The sequence below is a fragment of the Psittacula echo genome (genome assembly GCF_963264785.1).
Source record: "Psittacula echo genome assembly, chromosome: Z".
NCBI classification, from domain to species: Eukaryota; Metazoa; Chordata; class Aves; order Psittaciformes; family Psittacidae; genus Psittacula; species Psittacula echo.
This window is the reverse complement of record NC_137742.1, coordinates 3,150,665-3,169,594: the sequence shown is the minus strand read 5'-3', so window position 1 is coordinate 3,169,594 and position 18,930 is coordinate 3,150,665. Positions and strand designations below refer to the sequence as shown.

At 47.0% G+C, this 18,930-nt stretch overlaps 1 protein-coding gene across 3 annotated transcripts in view; it reads left to right on the top strand.

Annotated features, from left to right (window-relative positions):
- Positions 1-18,930, top strand: part of CTIF (cap binding complex dependent translation initiation factor) — a gene marked incomplete at its 3' end in the record, with an annotated part of 149,081 nt that overhangs the window by 28,514 nt on the left and 101,637 nt on the right. For all 3 annotated transcript variants that reach the window (XM_080637730.1, XM_080637729.1, XM_080637731.1), the window contains exons 2-3: positions 676-888; positions 6,768-6,851. In XM_080637730.1, coding sequence (XP_080493856.1) covers positions 709-888; positions 6,768-6,851 — 264 coding nt within the window. In that variant the 5' untranslated portion in view covers positions 676-708. The remainder of the gene's footprint in view (positions 1-675; positions 889-6,767; positions 6,852-18,930) is intronic.

Below are 18,930 nucleotides of genomic sequence, written 5' to 3'. Positions count from 1 at the left end.
GTCCAAAGCCTTATTTGTGAGCAGACATGCCCAGCACAGGTACAGGAGCTGATGTTTTCTCTTCTTTAAGGTGTGATTAGCATCCAGCTGTAGAGAAATAAGGAGGAAGACAGCATTAAAAGCCCCTGTATCTTCTATAGAGCCATGCTCCTGCTGAGAGAGAGGTTTTAAAAATAGATTCTGGTGTGATACCAGTTTCACCTCCACGTGCAAACCTCCTCACTGAACCATTTACAGTCCTACTGTTGACTCAGCATCATTTTCTGCTGCCGCCCTAGAGAAGCTTTTCAATTATCATCCTCTTCCTCACACCCTTGTCCGTCATGCCCTGCTTATCACCCTTATCCAGCACACCTAATGCCATGGGATTTTTAAATCAAGCTTTTTAATTTGGGGTGTTTTTTTTATTGCGCATGTGTCTGGAGGTTTTAGTTTGGGTTTTAAGAAGGAGGTAGGCAAAATGTCTGTTGTTGTCCTTAGATGTCAGAATATTAAAGAAATGGGATGTTATTTGCATACATGGAAACTCTGCAACCATGTGGGATTATTATGAACGTTATTGGAAACACAGATGTACAGCAAAAAGTATTCAGCCTGTGGTAACTGATAGGCTTTGGCTGCTTTTTATGATTACTGTGAAGTCATTCCTTGCTTTTCTGTGTTTTTCTCTCTCAGGCCCCCTCTGTTCTTGGCGTCTCTCCCAAAGGGATGGAGAACTCGTCGGTGGCATCGGCCTCCTCGGAGGCGGGGAGCAGCCGCTCTCAGGAGATCGAGGAGCTGGAGCGTTTCATTGACAGCTACGTCCTGGAGTACCAGGTCCAGGGGCTGCTGACGGATAAAACGGAGGCGGATGGTGAGAGTGAGAAGACACAGTCCCACGTCTCACAGGTAGGCAAAGGTGCTGGGTGGAAGAGGGCCTGCAGGATGCTGGTGTCTTGGGTTGGGGATGCACGTCCAGGTGAAGCTGCTTTTCCACAGTTGGAATGTGAAGCAGGACATAAAACACTGAATTTGGGACAGCTTGCTTGTTTGGCTATGTATATATGAGGTCTCCAACCAGTTCGTAGAGGTCTCCTGCCCAAATGGCTTTTGGGTTTGAATGGTCTCAAGGTGTGTGCCCAGGAGCTTTTTGACTTCTCCAGGAGCTTTTTGACTTCTCCAGGGTTTACAAAGAAATGACCTTTCATTTGTAAATGGAGGAAGCCTCTCTCCATCCCAGACTGGTTTCCCAGGGTTAAAAAGTCCTGGAAGGATTGGGAAGAGCTGCAGGGGCTCCAGTGAAGAGATGCTCAGTACTGAGATGTGCTCTGGTCTGTGTGCATAGGAGTGTCCATGAAATAACCAAGAACAGAAGGTCAATCAGAAGCCCCAAATGCTCCCCAGAAGTGTGGGGTTTGTGGGCATTTTTAATATGTGTAATAGCCTTTTTGCTCATTTCATGGTTGTTACGCCAAGGAAGGAAACTGCTGTATTTCAGAGTATGGGAATACCCAGAAAACAGAGGGATGGTTTTAGCAGGGATGTGGTTTGGTGCTGTCATTAAGGATGACATATTTCTATTTAGGTTTGTCCCTAAAATGGACATTCTAGGTCCAACACAAGGAGAAATGAAACCTCCTGAACTGTTGTTGTTGTTCACAGGGATTAATTTGTATTCTGGTGCCACAGTGTGCCAGATGTGTGCTGAAGATGTGAACTGTTGAAGGGATTAAGGAGCCCATGGCGCAGGGAGCAGTGAGCTCTGGTCTGTGCCCTTGGGCTGGTAAGGCTGCTGTGATCCTCCATCTGTGATAGAGGTGCTTTCCTGCCCTGCAAGGCTGCTGGTAGGATAAAATAGTTAAGTTAGAGACCACGTAGGAGACTGAAATAAGAATAGTGAGACTGAAGGGTCATAAGGGTAAGGATATGGCCACCATTAAGTAGCTGAGATGCGTTTGAGCTGCTGGAGAGGTCTGCTGGCCTGACTTGGGTCTTTGTCTCTTTCTATGAGGTACAAGGGAGACTGATCTTGAGCAGAGATCCCCACACCACTTCACTTGAAGCCTTATCTTTAGTTTAACAGCTGACAAGACTGCCTGGCAAAGCCAAGATGGGGGTATGGTGATGGGGAGAAGGGCAGAGTCCAGGCTGGGTTTGTCCAGGACCATGACCTCTGTCAGCATGCAGGGAAGTTTTGTTGCTCAGGTCTGTTAATTGCTTACTGATGAGGCCCTGTCTGCCTAGGGCTTCATTTTGCTTTAACTTAGGAGGAATGGTTGGGGTAGTGACAGGAAGGAGCTCTCCTTCCAGGTGCCAGCGGTGTCCACTTCTCCTGTCCCCTGCCCTGTGCACCCCAAGTGCTGGTGATCATGATCACAGAAGGCAATGTCCACAAGTCCAGCACAGAGGAGCTTTCTTTGCACCCCAAGAGTGGGGTCATATGAACCTCATGAAGTTCAGCAAGGCCAAGTGCAAGGTCTTGCAGCTTAGTTGGGCCTTAAACTGAAAGAGGGGAGATTCAGGTTAGACATCAGGCAGAAGCTCTTCCCTGTAAGGGTGCTGAGGCTCTGGCACAGGGTGCCCAGAGAAGCTGTGGCTGCCCCATCCCTGGCAGTGTTCAAGGCCAGGTTGGACACAGGTGCTCGGAACAAGCTGCTCCAGTGGAAGGTGTCCCTGCCCATGGCAGGGGTTGGAACTGGATGAGCTTTGAGGTCCCTTCCAAACCAAACCATTCCATCATTCTATATATGCAAGATCCCATCCTTACCTGGTACCAGTAGTGTTTATGTGATTTATCTCAGCTATGCACATCTGTAGAGCTGAGGATCTGATCCAGATCTTTGGACCCTTTATTTCTTGGCTTGGTGTAAAGAGATTACCAATCAAAGTACCCTTTTCAAAAACAGATTTTGCTGAAGAGGCCTTTTACAAATTGAGGATCAAAGCTCTTAGAAGTGAGAGAAAATGCTTCTAAAAATCAAGAGCTCTGAAGTCCTTTATAGTGCATTTTTAACCCAAGGCTGGAAAATGCATATGTTTGAAGTGGTGCTTTGGAGGGGCTTCAGGTTAAACAGGTAAGTGCTGCTTTATTTAATGTATCAAGCTTGGAAATACTATTGAATTAGAAAAGAATTAATAGTCAAAGTTTTACAAGCACTTGAAGCCTGTCCACAGCTCTGCTCGTAAGTCCAGGCTCCCTCTGCATCTTAAGGACAAAACCTGCCAATTCTTGTGGCAGCCCATGTACAAGTTTTGCATTAAGATCATAGAATCATAGAATAGTTAGAGTTGGAAAGGACCTTAAGATCATCCAGTTCCACCCCCCCTGCCATGGGCAGGGACACCTCACGCTAGACCATGTCACCCAAGGCTCTGTCCAACCTGGCCTTGAACACCACCAGAAATGGAGCATTCACAACCTCCCTGGGCAACCCATTCCAGTGCCTCACCACCCTCTCAGTAAAGAATTTCTTCCTTAGATCCAATCTAAACTTCCCCTGCTCAAGTTTGAACCCATTACCCCTTGTCCTGTCACTACAGTCCCTGATGAAGAGTCCCTCCCAGCATCTTTATAGTCCCCCTTCAGATAAAGGAAGGCTGCTCTGAGGTCTCCACGCAGCCTTCTCTTCTCCAGGCTGAACAGCCCCAACTTTCTCAGCCTCTCTTCATACAGGAGGTGCTCCAGTCCCTGATCATCCTCGTGGCCTCCTCTGGACTTGTTCCAACAGTTCCATGTCCTTTTTATGTTGAGGACACCAGAACTGCACACAATGCTCCAAGTGAGGTCTCACGAGAGCAGAGCAGAGGGGCAGGATCATCTCCTTCGACCTGCTGGTCACGCTCCTCTTGATGCAGCCCAGGATACGGTTGCTTTCTGGGCTGTGAGCACACACTGCAGCCGGCTCATGTTCATTTTCTTATCAACCAGCAGCCCCAAGTCCTTCTCCTTGGGCTGCTCTGAATCTCTTCTCTGCCCAACCTGTAGCCGTGCCTGGGATTGCTCCGACCCAGGTGTAGGACCTTGCACTTGGCATGGTTAAACTTCATCAGGTTGGCATCAGCCCACCTCACAAGCGTGTCAAGGTCCCTCTGGATGGCATCCCTTCCCTCCAGCGTATCAACCGAACCACACAGCTTGGTGTCATCGGCAAACTTGCTGAGGGCGCACTCAATCCCACTGTCCATAATACTGTCCAAGTATCCGTAAGATTCTTGGTTGCAGCAACTCAATCTGTCTTCCAGAGGTGAAAATGTGGTTTTAGGTTTCCCCCCTGCCTACCCTGCTGAAAGAAATGAGCTGCTGGGGTTTTAATGTCAGTTCTGGTAATGCTGTCTTCTAAGATGGTCAGGTTTTATTTTTAAAGAAAAATGAATTATATTAAAAGATCTGAACACTGAACAATTCAATTAAACCACATTTAGAAGCATCTTAAATTAAGCAGCTAAATGTGGTTGTTCCCTAGACCACTGGTGTAAAAGTTTAATTAGGATTTCTATGTGAAACTCCAGCAAAACCCAGTATTCATATTTTTAGGGCTTTATATGTGACAAGAATTGAAGAATGGGCTTTTACATAGGTCACCTGATTCATCAAGCCATATCTTAAGGGTAGCATTAAGAAGTAATTAAGTCTCGTTTTCCAGGGATACTCATTTCCCATCTCATACCCCAACGTTGTGTAAGAAATAGTCAGGAAATCTTATTTCTGATTTTCTCTTCCTGATCACTTCTTATCAAAGCAAGGAATAAACATGCATATATCCTGCAGCTTGTTGGTGTAACCTAGTAGAAGCCAGACTGGTTGAAGGTGGCACATCCCCTCTTAATGAGAGCTGGATGTAGGATGAGTTTAGGGGGGAGGCAGTGGACTCAGGTAAAGAAAACTGGTTTTAATTGCAAGGTTCTGCCAGCAACTTAATCTTTACTGTTGGGCAAGTTACTTAATCTGTCCGGGGTTCATTTCCTTGTGGCTGTAATAATGTTCACCCTGTCTGAGAGAGGATAAATCCACTCACTCACACATGTGAGGTGCTTGGATGATACCACATCCCTGGATAACTGCTCTCCATGCTTAGGGAATCATAGAATCCCAGACTGGTTTGTGTTGGAAAAGACGTTAAAGGTCTTCCAGCTCCAACCCCTGCCACGGGCAGGGACCCCTTCCACTGGAGCAGCTTGCTCCAAGCCCCTGTGTCCAACCTGGCCTTGAACACTGCCAGGGATGGGGCAGCCACAGCTTCTCTGGGCACCCTGGGCCAGCGCCTCAGCACTCTCACAGGGAAGAGCTTCTGCCTGATGTCTAACCTGAATCTCCCCTCTTTCAGTTTAAACCCATCACCCCTTGTCCTATGCTGCAGGAAAGGAAGGAAAGGCACACTGCACACTGCTTCATCCTCTGTACTGCTCGCAGGGGAGCTGCATCCATCCCCAGTCTAGAGGGTCCCAATGTGGGGGATTGTGTGGTGGAGGTGTCTCCAGCCTTGCTCCAACCAGGAAAAAGAGGAAAGTCAGAGGGAAAACGCAGGTTTTTTTGGCTATGAACATAATAATGAGTGAAGTGTACCTCGGGAGACCTTTCCAGGCACATGGTTGCACTCAAAATTGTTAAAGGAGATACGGCATAGGTCTAGCAGAAGGCTCTGAAACATGATAGCATCATGAGAGTCTCCAGGTTCATCAGCAAAGGTAGCAGCAGAGTGATGGGCAGCTCTTTAATGAGCTTATGAAAGAGATGAATGAGGACCTCCCATCTGGTGAGCTAGAACGGGTTCTCTGAGCAAGGCAGAGCTGTGCCGTGATCATGGCAGTTTAATGGTGGCTCCTGCTCTTTATTTTGTATCCCTCTTATACCTGTCAAGAAGCTGTCAGGGAGTTGCTGTTTGTATGGAATTGACTTTTCATTTTCTTGGTGCGTCAGCTTTGGTGGTGGCAGCTGAATGCTTCCAGGATGAAAGACCTCAGGAATAGGGGTGCTCACCAAGAGTCTAAATGTTGTTGTGGGGGTGAAAAAATTGCTTTAGGATTAAACACCATCTTTCATGTTTGTCTAGTGAAAACCGAGCTTTTTTAGTTTTTTTCCCCCAGTATGATGCAGATTTCTTTGAGGGAGGTAAAAAAACCCCAAATGACACCAAATTGAATTATCTTGGTGGAGGCACCTTGCTGCCAAACCTTGGGGAAGCTGGCTTTAGCAGCTCGTGGTCCCCTGTGGCCAGGAAGCCACCTGGTACCCATGTCCTTCACCTTGGGATGAAGCTGGTGTGACAACAGGGCTGCCATCCAGGCTGCACATTGCAGCTACAAAATACAGCGGTGGCCAAACATGTAGCTTTGAGCTCTGTTTTCTGTGTTGTTTAAAGTAGAACCGTGGGATTTGGGCAGCTCAGGAGTCATATCTGTCCCTGAAGTAGCAGAGTTGGGAAAAGCAGAAACTTCCCAACTTCCCGTAGAAGACTCCACGGAAAAGAGTAATCAATTCAAATAACACAAGCCTGAGATACCAGACACTGTTGGAATCGGCAAGGAAATAGGGGGGATACATTTTATTGCAAAGCATCATTTCAAGTGCCTTCCTGTAATTGTTCCTGCATCTTCCCTCTGCTCGCTGTCATCGGATAGAGCGTTTCCAAGCCAAAGCTTTGGAATCATCCTCAAAACGTGGGGGGGGCCACATGCATGCATTGATGCCTGTGGCTGGATGGTGTGTGCTGTGCCCTGTGGACTGACACAGCAGTTTTCCCCAGCCCGGCTATTATTTTACACAATCCCTGTTTTTATCCCTTTTACAGTGGACTGCAGATTGTAATGAGCAGCTTGATGGCAGCTGTTCCCCGTCCCGAGGGAAGGGCTCGTCGTCCCACGAACACAGTCAGGTAGGGGTTGTGCTTAGCTCTTCCTCACCAGAGCTTTGCTTTTGTTCTTGTACTGCACATGCTGCCAGCTTTCCTTCTCCTGTGGAAGGGGAGATGTGTCCCTCTGCTTGGCATCCAAAATCTCACTCCCACCAAACCTGTGGGAGATGGGCAACATTGCGATGTGTGGATGGATGGATTATGTGGATGGATGTGTGGATGGAAGGGCAAAACAAGCGTCCTGTTTATTCCTGAAGAGCTTCTTTTTGCCACCTTTGTGAAGAACCTACTTGGAGCTGACTTGGAAATGAGATGGAGCTGGAATGGGGGATCTTTGTGTAGCTGTGCTATGTGGTTGTGTGCTGCAGCACAAGGATGGCGTTGAAGGGGGAAAGGGTTAAATAGCTGCCTCAGTGAACTGGGAGAAGCAGCAAAATTGGGCTTGCTGAGAGCATGTGTTGGGTTTGCAATGACAGAAGTCAGATGTGAGCTGGTTTTGGTGGTTGTGCCTGGTGTGAACATCAGCGTATTTACCAAGTGCTGCTGGCATCCCTGGAGGTGGCTGTCCCTCCTCTGTGTGAGCACCAGTGTGAGAGAGGGTTGGGAAGGGTGGAGGCATGGGTTTGACCGTTGTCAGGTGGTTGAGGATCTGCTCTGCCACCATGAGACCCATCAACTGTGTAAGACCAGCACTGACCTGAGATGTGAGTTGGAGCTGGCTGCAGGAAGGGGTGAGCAGCGTTTGCAGTTTCTGTGGCTGGTGGATGTCCCAGGGCTTCAGGACAGTGGTTTTGCTGCTTTTTCCCTGCTTGACACCCTCCAGGCTTCAGTCCCACGTGTGGGATGTATGAGAAGAAGCCTGGAAACCCCTTGCAGGGTGGTGCGAGAGGCCATGTCACTCTGAGCAGTGTGTATTGCAGCTCCCAGTTTGGGCACAGTTTCTTCCCACACAAAGCCATGCTGGAAGCTGCTTGACTGTGGGATAGGGATTCACACATCAACTCCCTGCCTGGATGCAGAGGTGCTGGGAACATCTATACAACAGCCTGCACACAACAAAGGCAAGACCTTGTTGTGTAGGAAGGTGCATGCTGTAAGGGGACGCTGCCTCAGATGAGCTCGGAAGCTGCCAGACAAAATTGTGGATATAATTTACTATAGCTTTGATCTGCTCCAAAATATTCGGCATCAAAACCTTACCCAGGCACCCCTCCCACTGCTGCAGCCAGCTTGAATTTCAGCTTGAAATCCATATGGGAGGCTGGCCCTTTCCCTGGAGCCTCCTTGGGTGGCACAGGGTGTTAGCAGGGCTGGGTCTTTTCCCTGGGGAAGAAGGTCCCTGGCTCTTCACCCAGTGGCTCAGCTGATGTGCCAGTCCCTGGTGGGTACCACAGGAGGATGCAGGAGTCAGGTGCGAATGATGCTTTCCAATCAATGCAGCCCTGACATCTTCCATCTGCCTGCTGCCGTGCTCTCTTTTGTTTCATCTTACGGGGTTTTGTTGTTGTTGTGTTTTGGTTTGGGGTTTTTTTGTTGGTTTTTTTTTTTTTCCCCTGGGAATTAAGCCTATGTGATCTCCTCCAACAGGGAGCTTGCTTTCTGTGTACAAATAACATCTGACGATGCCCAAGCTGTTTGCTCTGCATTTGGGCTCTCTCCCAGCCCGCAGCAGAGCTAGCAATTATCTCTCTCCATGTTGAGCTTCCTTTAACAGTGAGTAACAAATCTTCCTTGGCACCAAAGAGGAGCTGCAAGCTATTGTTCTTCTGTCCAGGCAAGCATTTCTCTTGCTGTTACTGATACACGGGTGAAACGCTGCTGGTGAGGACTAGGTTCAGTTTATTACCATTTCTGGCTGTGGATTTTTCACTAGTAGCTTTAAATGCTAAAAAAAAATTACCCCAAATAATAAGGTGTTTGTCTTGAATGTAAATGATCAATCACTCTTCAAACCTGCCAGGGAAAACCTAGCTAATTATTTCCTGAGGGATGTTAGAGGCTTTTTTGTTACATCTTTTTAAATGGATTTTGAGGGGTTTGGTTGGAAAATCGAACTCGTGATTTCCCTATTTTATTCCAGCTGGGATTTCTGCATTGCCCGTTGTGCAGTATGCACCATCTTAGTTGAAAAACACTTGGATGTGAGATTTCTGCTGGCTTCAGCTACTGTGAAAATGTGGATTATGTACCCGTAACTATGATATGCCTCACACAGTTCTAATGCAGAGATCAGAAAGGTCATTTATATGGAAACTCAGGTTAGTCCTGGATATATATTCAGTAGCTGGTTCCCTTTCTGTGAAGACAGAGTAATCCAGGGCCACATTTTCAAAAGTAATTGGCTTCCTAAAGGTTACAGGGGAGCCTAGGGTGAAGCTGGCTTTCCCATGCCTAAAAATCCCCCTCTGCATCCCTTGAGTATGTGATGCCTTTAAAATTCTTGTCTGTACAATCCAGCAAAGTTAAGGCAAATAAAAGAAAGATATTGTGTGTGTGTGTGTGTAGGTGTATTATGTATCTATATAGACATTTATATATAATATGCATGCGTATCAACATCCACAGGATGTTGTGTAAGTGCAGGGCTGAGAGTGATTCCTGAATAATCTGCAATTGAAGAGTAAAAATAAGGAGTCTTGATGCAACTTGCAGTCCAGGATATTCCTAAATTGATGTTTTTCCAATATTGTGTGGTGTCTCTGGGAAAGTCCACCCCATACTTGCCCTGCTCTATCACTGCTTGGTGAAACTTCTGTTAGCAACTGTGGGAGACTAAATGGGTGGCCAGTACACATAGGCTGGTACTTGTGCATCCCTTACAAAGCAAAGGCTTAATGTTGGGAAAATTCCCCCTGGAAACCTTTTACTCTGGTCTTTCCAGTTCTCTGGGTGGAAGAAGATGTTCCATCCATGAGAAGATGTTCTGCTCATGGAGATCTTATGAGATGTATTTTGTGAAGTCCTGCTGTGCTGAGAAAATCCTGGCCTCGCAATCATGTTCATCTCATCTATAATCCTCCTTGTTTCCTACTGAGAGGGCTCTCATTTGTGCATAGCATCACCATGCTCCACTAAACCCTGATGCACTTGAGCAGTATCCCCCAGAAGGTCTGCTGGCACCTCTGGGGTGAAGACCACTCCATTGAGGTACCACAAGATACTATCTGAGCAGCATATTGCTTCTATAAATGAGGAAAGTTTAGATAATGGGATCATTTTAAATATTTTTATGTTTGGAATTTTTTTTTTTCCTAAAAAGATCCAGTGGGAAGATTTTATGTAATGCTTTATTTGCATTCCTCTTGCGAGGCTGTTGCAAGTAGGAAGTTCTTTGATACGTTTCTGAGAGCAATTCATAAAGTAAAAGGCTTCTGGTATGGTATGTATTTACAGAGCCAGAGGAGCTCTTGGTACATGAAAGGCCTGGCAGCAGCTCCATCCCAGGCTTCCTTATGTAAAGTGCATTAACAAAAAACAGAGCAACTCTGCAGGTTTGCCCCATTTCTCCAGGCGGTGGGAGAGGGAGGGAGAGCTGAAATCTTTCTTCCTGGCCAAGTCTATTCCTTCCCCCATGGTGGCTGGCTATCACCCATCATCACCAAGCAAAAGCCTGTGTAACTGGCAATATAGGAGACTGCATTTTATATTACCGCTTATTTGCACGTATGTCCACGTCCCACCAGGTTCAGCAGGGATTTGTTGCATTATTCGGGACATCAGAGGCTTCTCCAGTTGATGGTCATGTTGCCTGTCTACAGGGCAGTGAAGGAGCAGGCAGGTTGTGTGGATCACATAGCGACTGTCCAACACTGCTCCTAGCAGCCTTCCCCTTCACCAGCCCAGGAGCTGGTGATGAAGGAGGTGACTTGGTTTGCCTTCCCATTAAGCCAGTAGAAACAACAGCACAGCTGTGGCAGCTGGCATTGATGGTTAGCTGGCATTGGTTGTGTCCCTCAGGGATCGGTGTTGGGACCGGTCTTGTTCAACATCTTTGTCAGTGACATGGACAGTGGGATTGAGTGCACTCTCAGCAAGTTTGCCGATGACACCAAGCTGTGTGGTTCGGTTGATACGCCGGAGGGAAGGGATGCCATCCAGAGGGACCTCGACACGCTTGTGAGGTGGGCTGATGCCAACCTGATGAAGTTTAACCATGCCAAGTGCAAGGTCCTACACCTGGGTCGGAGCAATCCTAGGTGGGCAGAGAAGAGATTCAGAGCAGCCCTGCAGAGAAGGACTTGGGGGTATTGGTCGATGAGAAAATGAACATGAGCCGGCTGCAGTGTGCGCTCACAGCCCAGAAAGCAACCATATCCTGGGCTGCATCAAAAGGAGCATGACCAGCAGGTCAAAGGAGGTGATCCTGCCCCTCTACTCTGCTCTCGTGAGACCTCACTTGGAGCATTGTGTGCAGTTCTGGTGTCCTCAACATAAAAAGCACATGGAACTGTTGGAACAAGTCCAGAGGAGGCCACGAGGATGATCAGGGGACTGGAGCACCTCCCGTATGAAGACAGGCTGAGAAAGTTGGGGCTGTTCAGCCTGGAGAAGAGAAGGCTGCGTGGAGACCTCAGAGCAGCTTCCAGTATCTGAAGGGGGCCTACAAGGTTGCTGGGGAGGAGCTCTTCATCAGGGACTGTAGTGACAGGACAAGGGGTAACGGGTTCAAACTTGAGCAGGGGAAGTTTAGATTGGTTCTAAAGAAGAAATTCTTTACTGAGAGGGTGGTGAAGCACTGGAATGGGTTGCCCAGGGAAGTTGTGAATGCTCCATTTCTGGTGGTGTTCAAGGCCAGGTTGCACAGAGCCTTGGGTGGCATGGTTTAGTGTGAGGTGTCCCTGCCCATGGCAGGGGGGTTGGAACTAGATGATCTTAAGGTCCTTTCCAACCCTAACTATTCTATGATCAATGAATAGCTGGCTGTGGTTAAAAGTACTCCAAAGGCTGTGCTATCAAGTTAATAGTGTAAGGTGTTGAGTGTCCTGTGCTGTTTGGTGGCATGGAGATGTAGAGGGATTTGCAGGGATTGTGTGCCACTGTCATGTACCAAAGGATGTCTGAACCCAAGCAAGGCGTTGCTGATAGGGAAAACATGAGAAGTTTCCACAAAATCAAATGTAGGATTACATGAAAATATCTCTGATATCTCCTTAACTCAAAAAAGCACAATCCTGCGCTAGTGCCAAAGCATTTCCAGGCAGGAGATGCTGCGCTTCGTGTGAGCTTAGGCTGTAGGCAGGGGACATCTGACCTGCCTGCAAGTGGAGAGGTGTCTTTGCTGTGGAGTGGGAGCAGAGCAGACCCATTTAAACCTTGCAGGTCCCTCTTTCGTGTGTCTTGCCTGAACCTCAAAACCCACTCTGATGAAGAGCACCGAGCTTCCAACTAGTCATGACTGGAAAAGCTGCTACTTTGCCAAAGCAAAGGCAATAGTAGGGTTGGGGCAGCGTGTGAGGATTGTCTCTTGGAACAGTTTGGGGTTCTCCATCTCATCGACCTGCTTGTATCATAGCCCGGGGCCAGTTTGTACACTGAATTTGGCTGAGGTTGCCCACCAGGCTGGAGACCTGTTGGGACAAGTGAGTGCTGGCAAATGCTGCAGTCACCATTGTCTTATTTCCAGAAGAAAAAGAGAAAGTGAAAGACAGGGAGTTACTTTGAGGTATTGCCAGTGAATACAGGTTGGTGTAGCCCTGCCTAACAGAGGAAGAAATTAAACCCTTAAGTGGGGTGACCTGCCCATGATCAAAGAGCAGCTCTGAGAAAACCAGTCACTTAATGGTTTTCTGCCTGTAATTGCTGGGTGATGCTCCCTCCATGTAGGGAATCCAGCTTCTTCAATTATAGTCAGAAAGGACTATGAGAAAGAAGAGAAGTCCTTTAGCTAATATATAGGTTTTACTTTCTCTGGGACTTCTGTTCAGGATACACCTCCTGAAACAGACAGCTACTTTGGTATCTGAAGATCTGGGAGTGAAATGCTTCACTGCTTTGCTGCCTGATTTAGGAGAACTGTTGGTGCTTACTGAGGATGGAGGAAAGTGTCTTCTAGGTCTGGTGTCACTAGTGACTTGTGGGAGGACATCTCATCACCCTCAGATTCCAGTTGTGTAGAGAGGACAGGGTGATGCTGGTTTGCCCACTGAAGGAAGACCCTCCCACACTCTATTTTTGTGAAACTTGCAGTAGCTGAGTTACCTTTGAGGTCTCCATTCTTGTACCAGATTTAGTTGAATAGTTCAACAAGTGCCCAAGTTCTTGGTAAGGAAGGAATGACATGAGCCGTTTCCTCCAAGGCTTGGGCAAGGGCTTGCTGCTGGGTTTCCATGGCACATATGAAGTTCTTGATGCTATTCTGAGTGCTCTCAGTGCTCCTTCTTGTTTTCATCCTTGTGCTACACACAACGAGCTATCTAGCGCATCCTTGGCTAACACATCTTTTCCAGTGTTGTCCAGAAAAAGTACAATCAGAAAGGCTTTGCCTTTTCCTGGGAAGTCCAGAGAGATCTAATAGGCTTCATATCCTACTTCCAAGCCCATGAGATGCTTTGGTCCTGTATTGTGCGAAGGTGAACATGGACCTGGGTAGGGAAGGAGCAGAGCCAAAGTAGTTGGCTTTCTCTGCATGATATTTTTATAAGGAAAAGAGAAGACTTCAGGGAGACCTTAGGCTGCCCCATCCCTGGCAGGGCTTGGAACTGGATGAGCTTTGAGGGCTTTCCAACACAAACCAGTCTGTGATTCTATGATAAAATTTTCTGGCTTTCTCACAGCTTTATGCAATACACTGAGGAGAAAGAAGCTGGAAATTTGTAACTACTAAAATGTTTAGAGTAAATTTTGGGTTTATGTTCTTAAAAGGTGCATTTTAAATTACTGCAGTAATTAAACCATTATGTTTCCATAGAAAAATTGGAGTGGTTGTTCTTGAATAGGTCTAGAAGAGCAGGGAGATGCTTGGAGTCTGGTGTCAAAATTCTGCATGACTGGAAGATACAGCTGCAGCGCACAGTGGGTATGTGAAAACCTATACACAGAAAAACCTCAGAAAGCAGCTTTTACTTGATTGCTGTCTTGTTCTGACCAGGACTAAGTCTCAAAGTTTGGGAGTCATTTGAGGGACACCCCACAACTTGATCTAGGGAGCTCCTTGTAGTTGCAATGGTGAGACTAGTGTTAATGCTGGGGGGATATCTCAGAAGCCTTTTGTGTCCTGAGAAGTCCTCTAGCTTTCTGTGGGTTTTCCTTTTCCTTTGGTGCACCTTAGCCTCTGAATACTGCACACTGAACATTGAGATTTTTACATACAGTTAAACATGGATCCCATCAGGAGTCCACTGATATCTTCGGGCCGCTGAAAGCTTGTGGGGTTGCCATGGTTGGTCTACACCTCTACCAATGCAGCCAACTTCACCCATACTTAATGTAACTGAGAGGAACCACATAGGTGGTCACTATGTTTCCATTTATTGCTTGTGCGTTGAGGAGAATTGTCTCCTTCTTCTGCGTGTGGGATTTTCAGACTTGCACTGGAGCATCAGAAAGTATTAACTCTTGAGCTGGAAAAGGGAATGGGATTAATTAGCTCATGCCTCAAAGAGCTAGCTGCAAAGGTGAAAATTGCAGTGTAAGTGTAACATATGATTACCACTAATTAAAATGCAAATGTTAGATTTGACAGGTAGTTTCCAAAGGCGGGTGGCTGGCGGTGTTAATGCACGCAAGCCTTGCTGTTCCCAAGAGGGTACAGAGCTTACCCAGGCGTATTGGCATGGATGAGAGCAGCGGCTGGGAATCAGTCTCTGGAGGTGATGATGCTTCCCTCCAAGCCCCAACGTGTGACTCAGAGGTCCCATCTCCTGTTGGTGAGTGTAGACCATGAATGGTAGGTGGAGGAGCCCAAATAAGAGTTGAGAACAAGAGTCCAAGGGTTGTTTGGGGTGTTGGAGAGATTAGGAGAGTCCTGGTCCTTTGAGGGCACAGCTAAGAGTAAGGGGGTTGGATGATGGGGAATTGGGTTGGCATGAGGCAAGGGAATGGGATTCTACTGCAACTGTTTCTTTGGCTTTTGCCAGAGCTGCAGACAAGCCTGTTCCCACTGAGCTAACTTGGCAAGAGCACTGTGTGGGACACACGTAGGTGGCCATGCTGCAGGATGGAGGTCAAACAGTGCCATGTCTCACCACCCTCTGCTTTCTGCTGGAGTCCAGCTGCCTGTATGGGATGGGGCTTTTATGGTGCTGGTGGAGGGGTTTTGTTATCAGTGGCTGTATTTTGAGGAACAATCCTTACCTGCGTGTTGTTGCCTGCTCCTCCAGCATCACCTATAGAGTTGGAGTGAGCTTCCCTGCTCCTGCAGAAAGGTCTGCAGAGAGCATTCATTTTAGCAGAAAAGGGCATATTTAGCACAAAAGAGCCACAAGAAAAGCCTAGGAGAGTTTCTGCTGGACTTACTTCTCTTCAAGACAAGGTAGCGGTAGAAAGCTGTTTGGCAATTAGTCAGAAACTTAGGTAAAATATTGGGCTTGGCTGTGCTGGTGAGTTTGAATATGGGTGTAGTTAGGCCATACTCGATTGGACTGTTTCAGCTTCAACAGAAGTTTCATGAAGTTTTAGTTCAGTAATTGTTATTTTAAAAATAATTTGGTTTTAAATATAAATATTGTTAGGGTGTGATAAAATTAGGGTCATAGACTGGTTAAGGTTGGAAAGGACCATAAGGTCATCTGGTTCCAACCCCCATAAGATAACGAATGCGAACAGGGTAAAGACTGCAGGCAGTGATTTGTTGAAAGGGTACCTGTGATTTTTATCCAACTGGTTCGTGCTGTATCCATTGGAGATTGTCTCAATGAATCTGAGTGTTGATTCATGGTGGTACCACCTCTCCCTGTTTCCCACAGGGAACATTCCCACACAAACATTGTGGCCAGCCGTGTTTCTGGAATTTGCATAACCTCAGGTTGTCTGCAGGCAACCATGACTAGAAGTTGGATCAGCTCAATGTAATGTTTGTTCTGTTTGTTTTTTAAAGTGAAAAGTGCACACACTGACTATGCCCCATTGCAGCATTTGTCACAGAAGTTCTTCATATGTGGATGAACAAGATGCTCAGTGTGCAGATACAGTAAACTGGTGATTAATCCTCCGAACATCTGGGTGGTGAAGCTTCTTTTCTCCCAACCACCTTTCCAGTTGGTGCGCGTCTTTCCCACATCAAATGAGACACTTCGCACTTTTCAGGATGCCCACAAGGCTGGCTCTTCCCTAAGGCTTCCCAAAGTGGCATAGATCAAGTTGTTTGTTCCCTTGTGCCAATTTAACAACTCCCTTAACTATGTGCCATAGTTGGTATTTCTCAGCCATCAGAGGATTCAGGTCACGATGTGATGAGGAGGAAAGAATGTGTTTTTTGCTGTTGTTATAACATGGTGGGAATAACCACAACCTCTCAAATTTGATCTATGTAAAACTGGAACACCAGCTGACCCCTTCTTTTGAAGTCAGTGATTTAAGTCTTTAGCAGCCACAATGTATTTGAGCTTGCTTGAGACTTGCTGTGTCTGAGGGTAGAGAACATGCAGCTGGAGCAATGCAGAAACCAGTACTGATGTGTTTTCCTTCCAGTGTTGGGTAAATACTTACATTTCACTAAGGTCAGTGCCGGACCACTGGGTAGCATCACCTTAGGTAGCTTAGGGTCTGCTGTGCAGCTATCTCGCTGCCCCATCCAACCCATGTGGCAGTGGTGGAGTTGGGACAGGATCTGTGCTCCCAGATCAGTGACCTGGACTTGGCTGCTGTGTATAAAGGGGAGTTCACACCTTGCTTTGCTGGTGAGTCCTTTTAGATCTCGTAGACCAAGGTGGCTCTGCCCTTGTAGCCCAAAGCAGTGTCCACAGAGACTCGTGTAGCCCCATGAGGATGTCTGAGACATGAGAATCTGTCTTGGGGCATCAGCTCTCACACCAGTCCTGAAACACAGGCTCCCCTTTGTATATCCCAGATTTTCGGAGTACTTCGCAGAGTTGAATATTCTGCACTCTGTGATTTTGTGTATTTTTAATGATCTTAGGTCACTTTAAAGGTCTTTCCCAAGCCTCTGAGCAAAGCTTTTGGAGCAAATTACCCTTACAATACCCAGCTTTCTCCCCACACACCTTGTGGGATGTTTGGGTAGAAGCGGCTGGTTGGGTGAGTTCTTCTGGTTTTCAGATGACTCATCTTGCCCTGAGGGCTGCTGGCTGAACAAGAAACCTGCAGGTTGCTTGACAACAGAACAAGTGTAAAGAGAATAAAGGAGAACGGTATGGACAGCTTCTGAAGAGGGAAAAATAGTTATCTGTGTAATGTGTCTCCTGGTGAACTCCGTGTGTTTTCTGGTATACGAGTGGCTGGGCTCCAAGAGTGGGCTCAGCAGAAGGAAGAAACTGGCTGAGAAGTTGATTTTGGCTTGGGGGGTGAAATTAAGAAAATAGAATACGATAGAGGAGAAGAGAACAGAATAGAACAGGATAGAACAGAACAGCGTCGAACAGCACTGAATAGAATAAACCTATTTCAGTTGGAAGGGACTTAAAATGATCATCTAGACCAGCTGCCTGACCAATTCAGGGCTGACCAAAAGTTAAAGCATGCTGTTAAGCAGTTTTAGAGGATGTGGGTTACTGAATATGCATAAGTGATGCTCATAATGATATAGGAGGCAAGTGGTGTTGTTCGCCATGCATAGACTGGAGCACTAGAGCCAAATCTTATCTTCCTTGAAGCCTCCCACAGTGTCATACGTTTGCAGTATGTAAATACAATATGCTAAAGGTCTCTGAGAAATCCCCCAGATCAGGGTGTTAGGCATGGGCATGGTTTTGCAGGTGCTTGCATGTGTGCTCTGCGAGCTGCAGCTCTCCCAGCTCACGATGTCAGTGTGGTCTTGTGGATGCAGGACAGCATTGCCCTTGATTAAAGCAAGCTGTTTATTGTTTCCAGAACGAGTGGGATCACAGCAGCACTGGGAGGGCAGGGTCCCAGCCGGTGTCTGTCTCCAGGCACGGGTCTGGATCTGGGTCTGGATCCAGGTCTGGTAGCTGCAGGAGAAGCATCCAGTTCAGGCAATCGAACAAGGTATACCTGGTATCAGCGTGCTGAAGTCATGTCTTTTGCTTGCTGTTTATCAGAGGCATCCTTCTAACAACATCTTTTGTGTGTGTGTGTCTGCACACAGGGTGTGAGTGCATGTTGATTATGAAAGACACCTCAGAGACCTACTTAATTCATGCATAATGTGTGACTTGTCTGCTGAGAGCTGTAGATGTCCTGCAGTCCCAAGCAGCTGAGGATTGCTGAGTGCCATAATATTGGGAAAGAAGTCCCTAGTCAGCTGGTTTAGTGCAAAGAAAATTAGTTTTTCTTTATTTTAAATCTTGGAGTATTTTAATTTTGGGAAATTAAGAGGTGTCTGTAATTATTTTTTGGCAAGTCTTCATAAGAAGTTGATACATGAGTGGACACCACATAGATGGTGTTAAATGGTGACCTTGAGCCGTCAGCAGGGCTAGATGGGGAGTTACCTCCCTGCCCTGCAAAGCACTCTGAGGATTTGCCTTTGATTTGGTTTTAGGTCCATTCCTTGAACTCAGACCAGGAACCTTTTCTGCATGTTTTAGTCAGCCTCTGCCCTCCTCTCTCCTCTTGGAGTTGCTCTGATTCTACACACATGAGCATGAGTTGTGCCAGAAGTGAAAGATGGGCTCTGGGAGACCTTGGGCCATTCACCCATCTTACCCATCCTGGAATGCTTGAGGGAGCAGCCTGTCCTCCCTCCTGAGCCATGCTTTGGTGGGAGAAGGACCCACAGATGACATTGTTGCTGGGAAGTAATGGTCCTTGTGGCTGGGAACAAGACTCAACGTACCATTCTTTCTTTGAGCAGGGATAGTACTGTCTTCCTTAAAATGTCTCTATTTTTCTCATGAAAACATGCAGTTTTCACCAAGGAAACCTTCCATTGGAGTTTTTCAGACAGTTCAGTAGCTTTTTGGTTTTCTGCCGAAGTGCAGCCAAGGGTTGTAGGCAGCTGAGAAGCAGGAAGGTGAGGGAATGT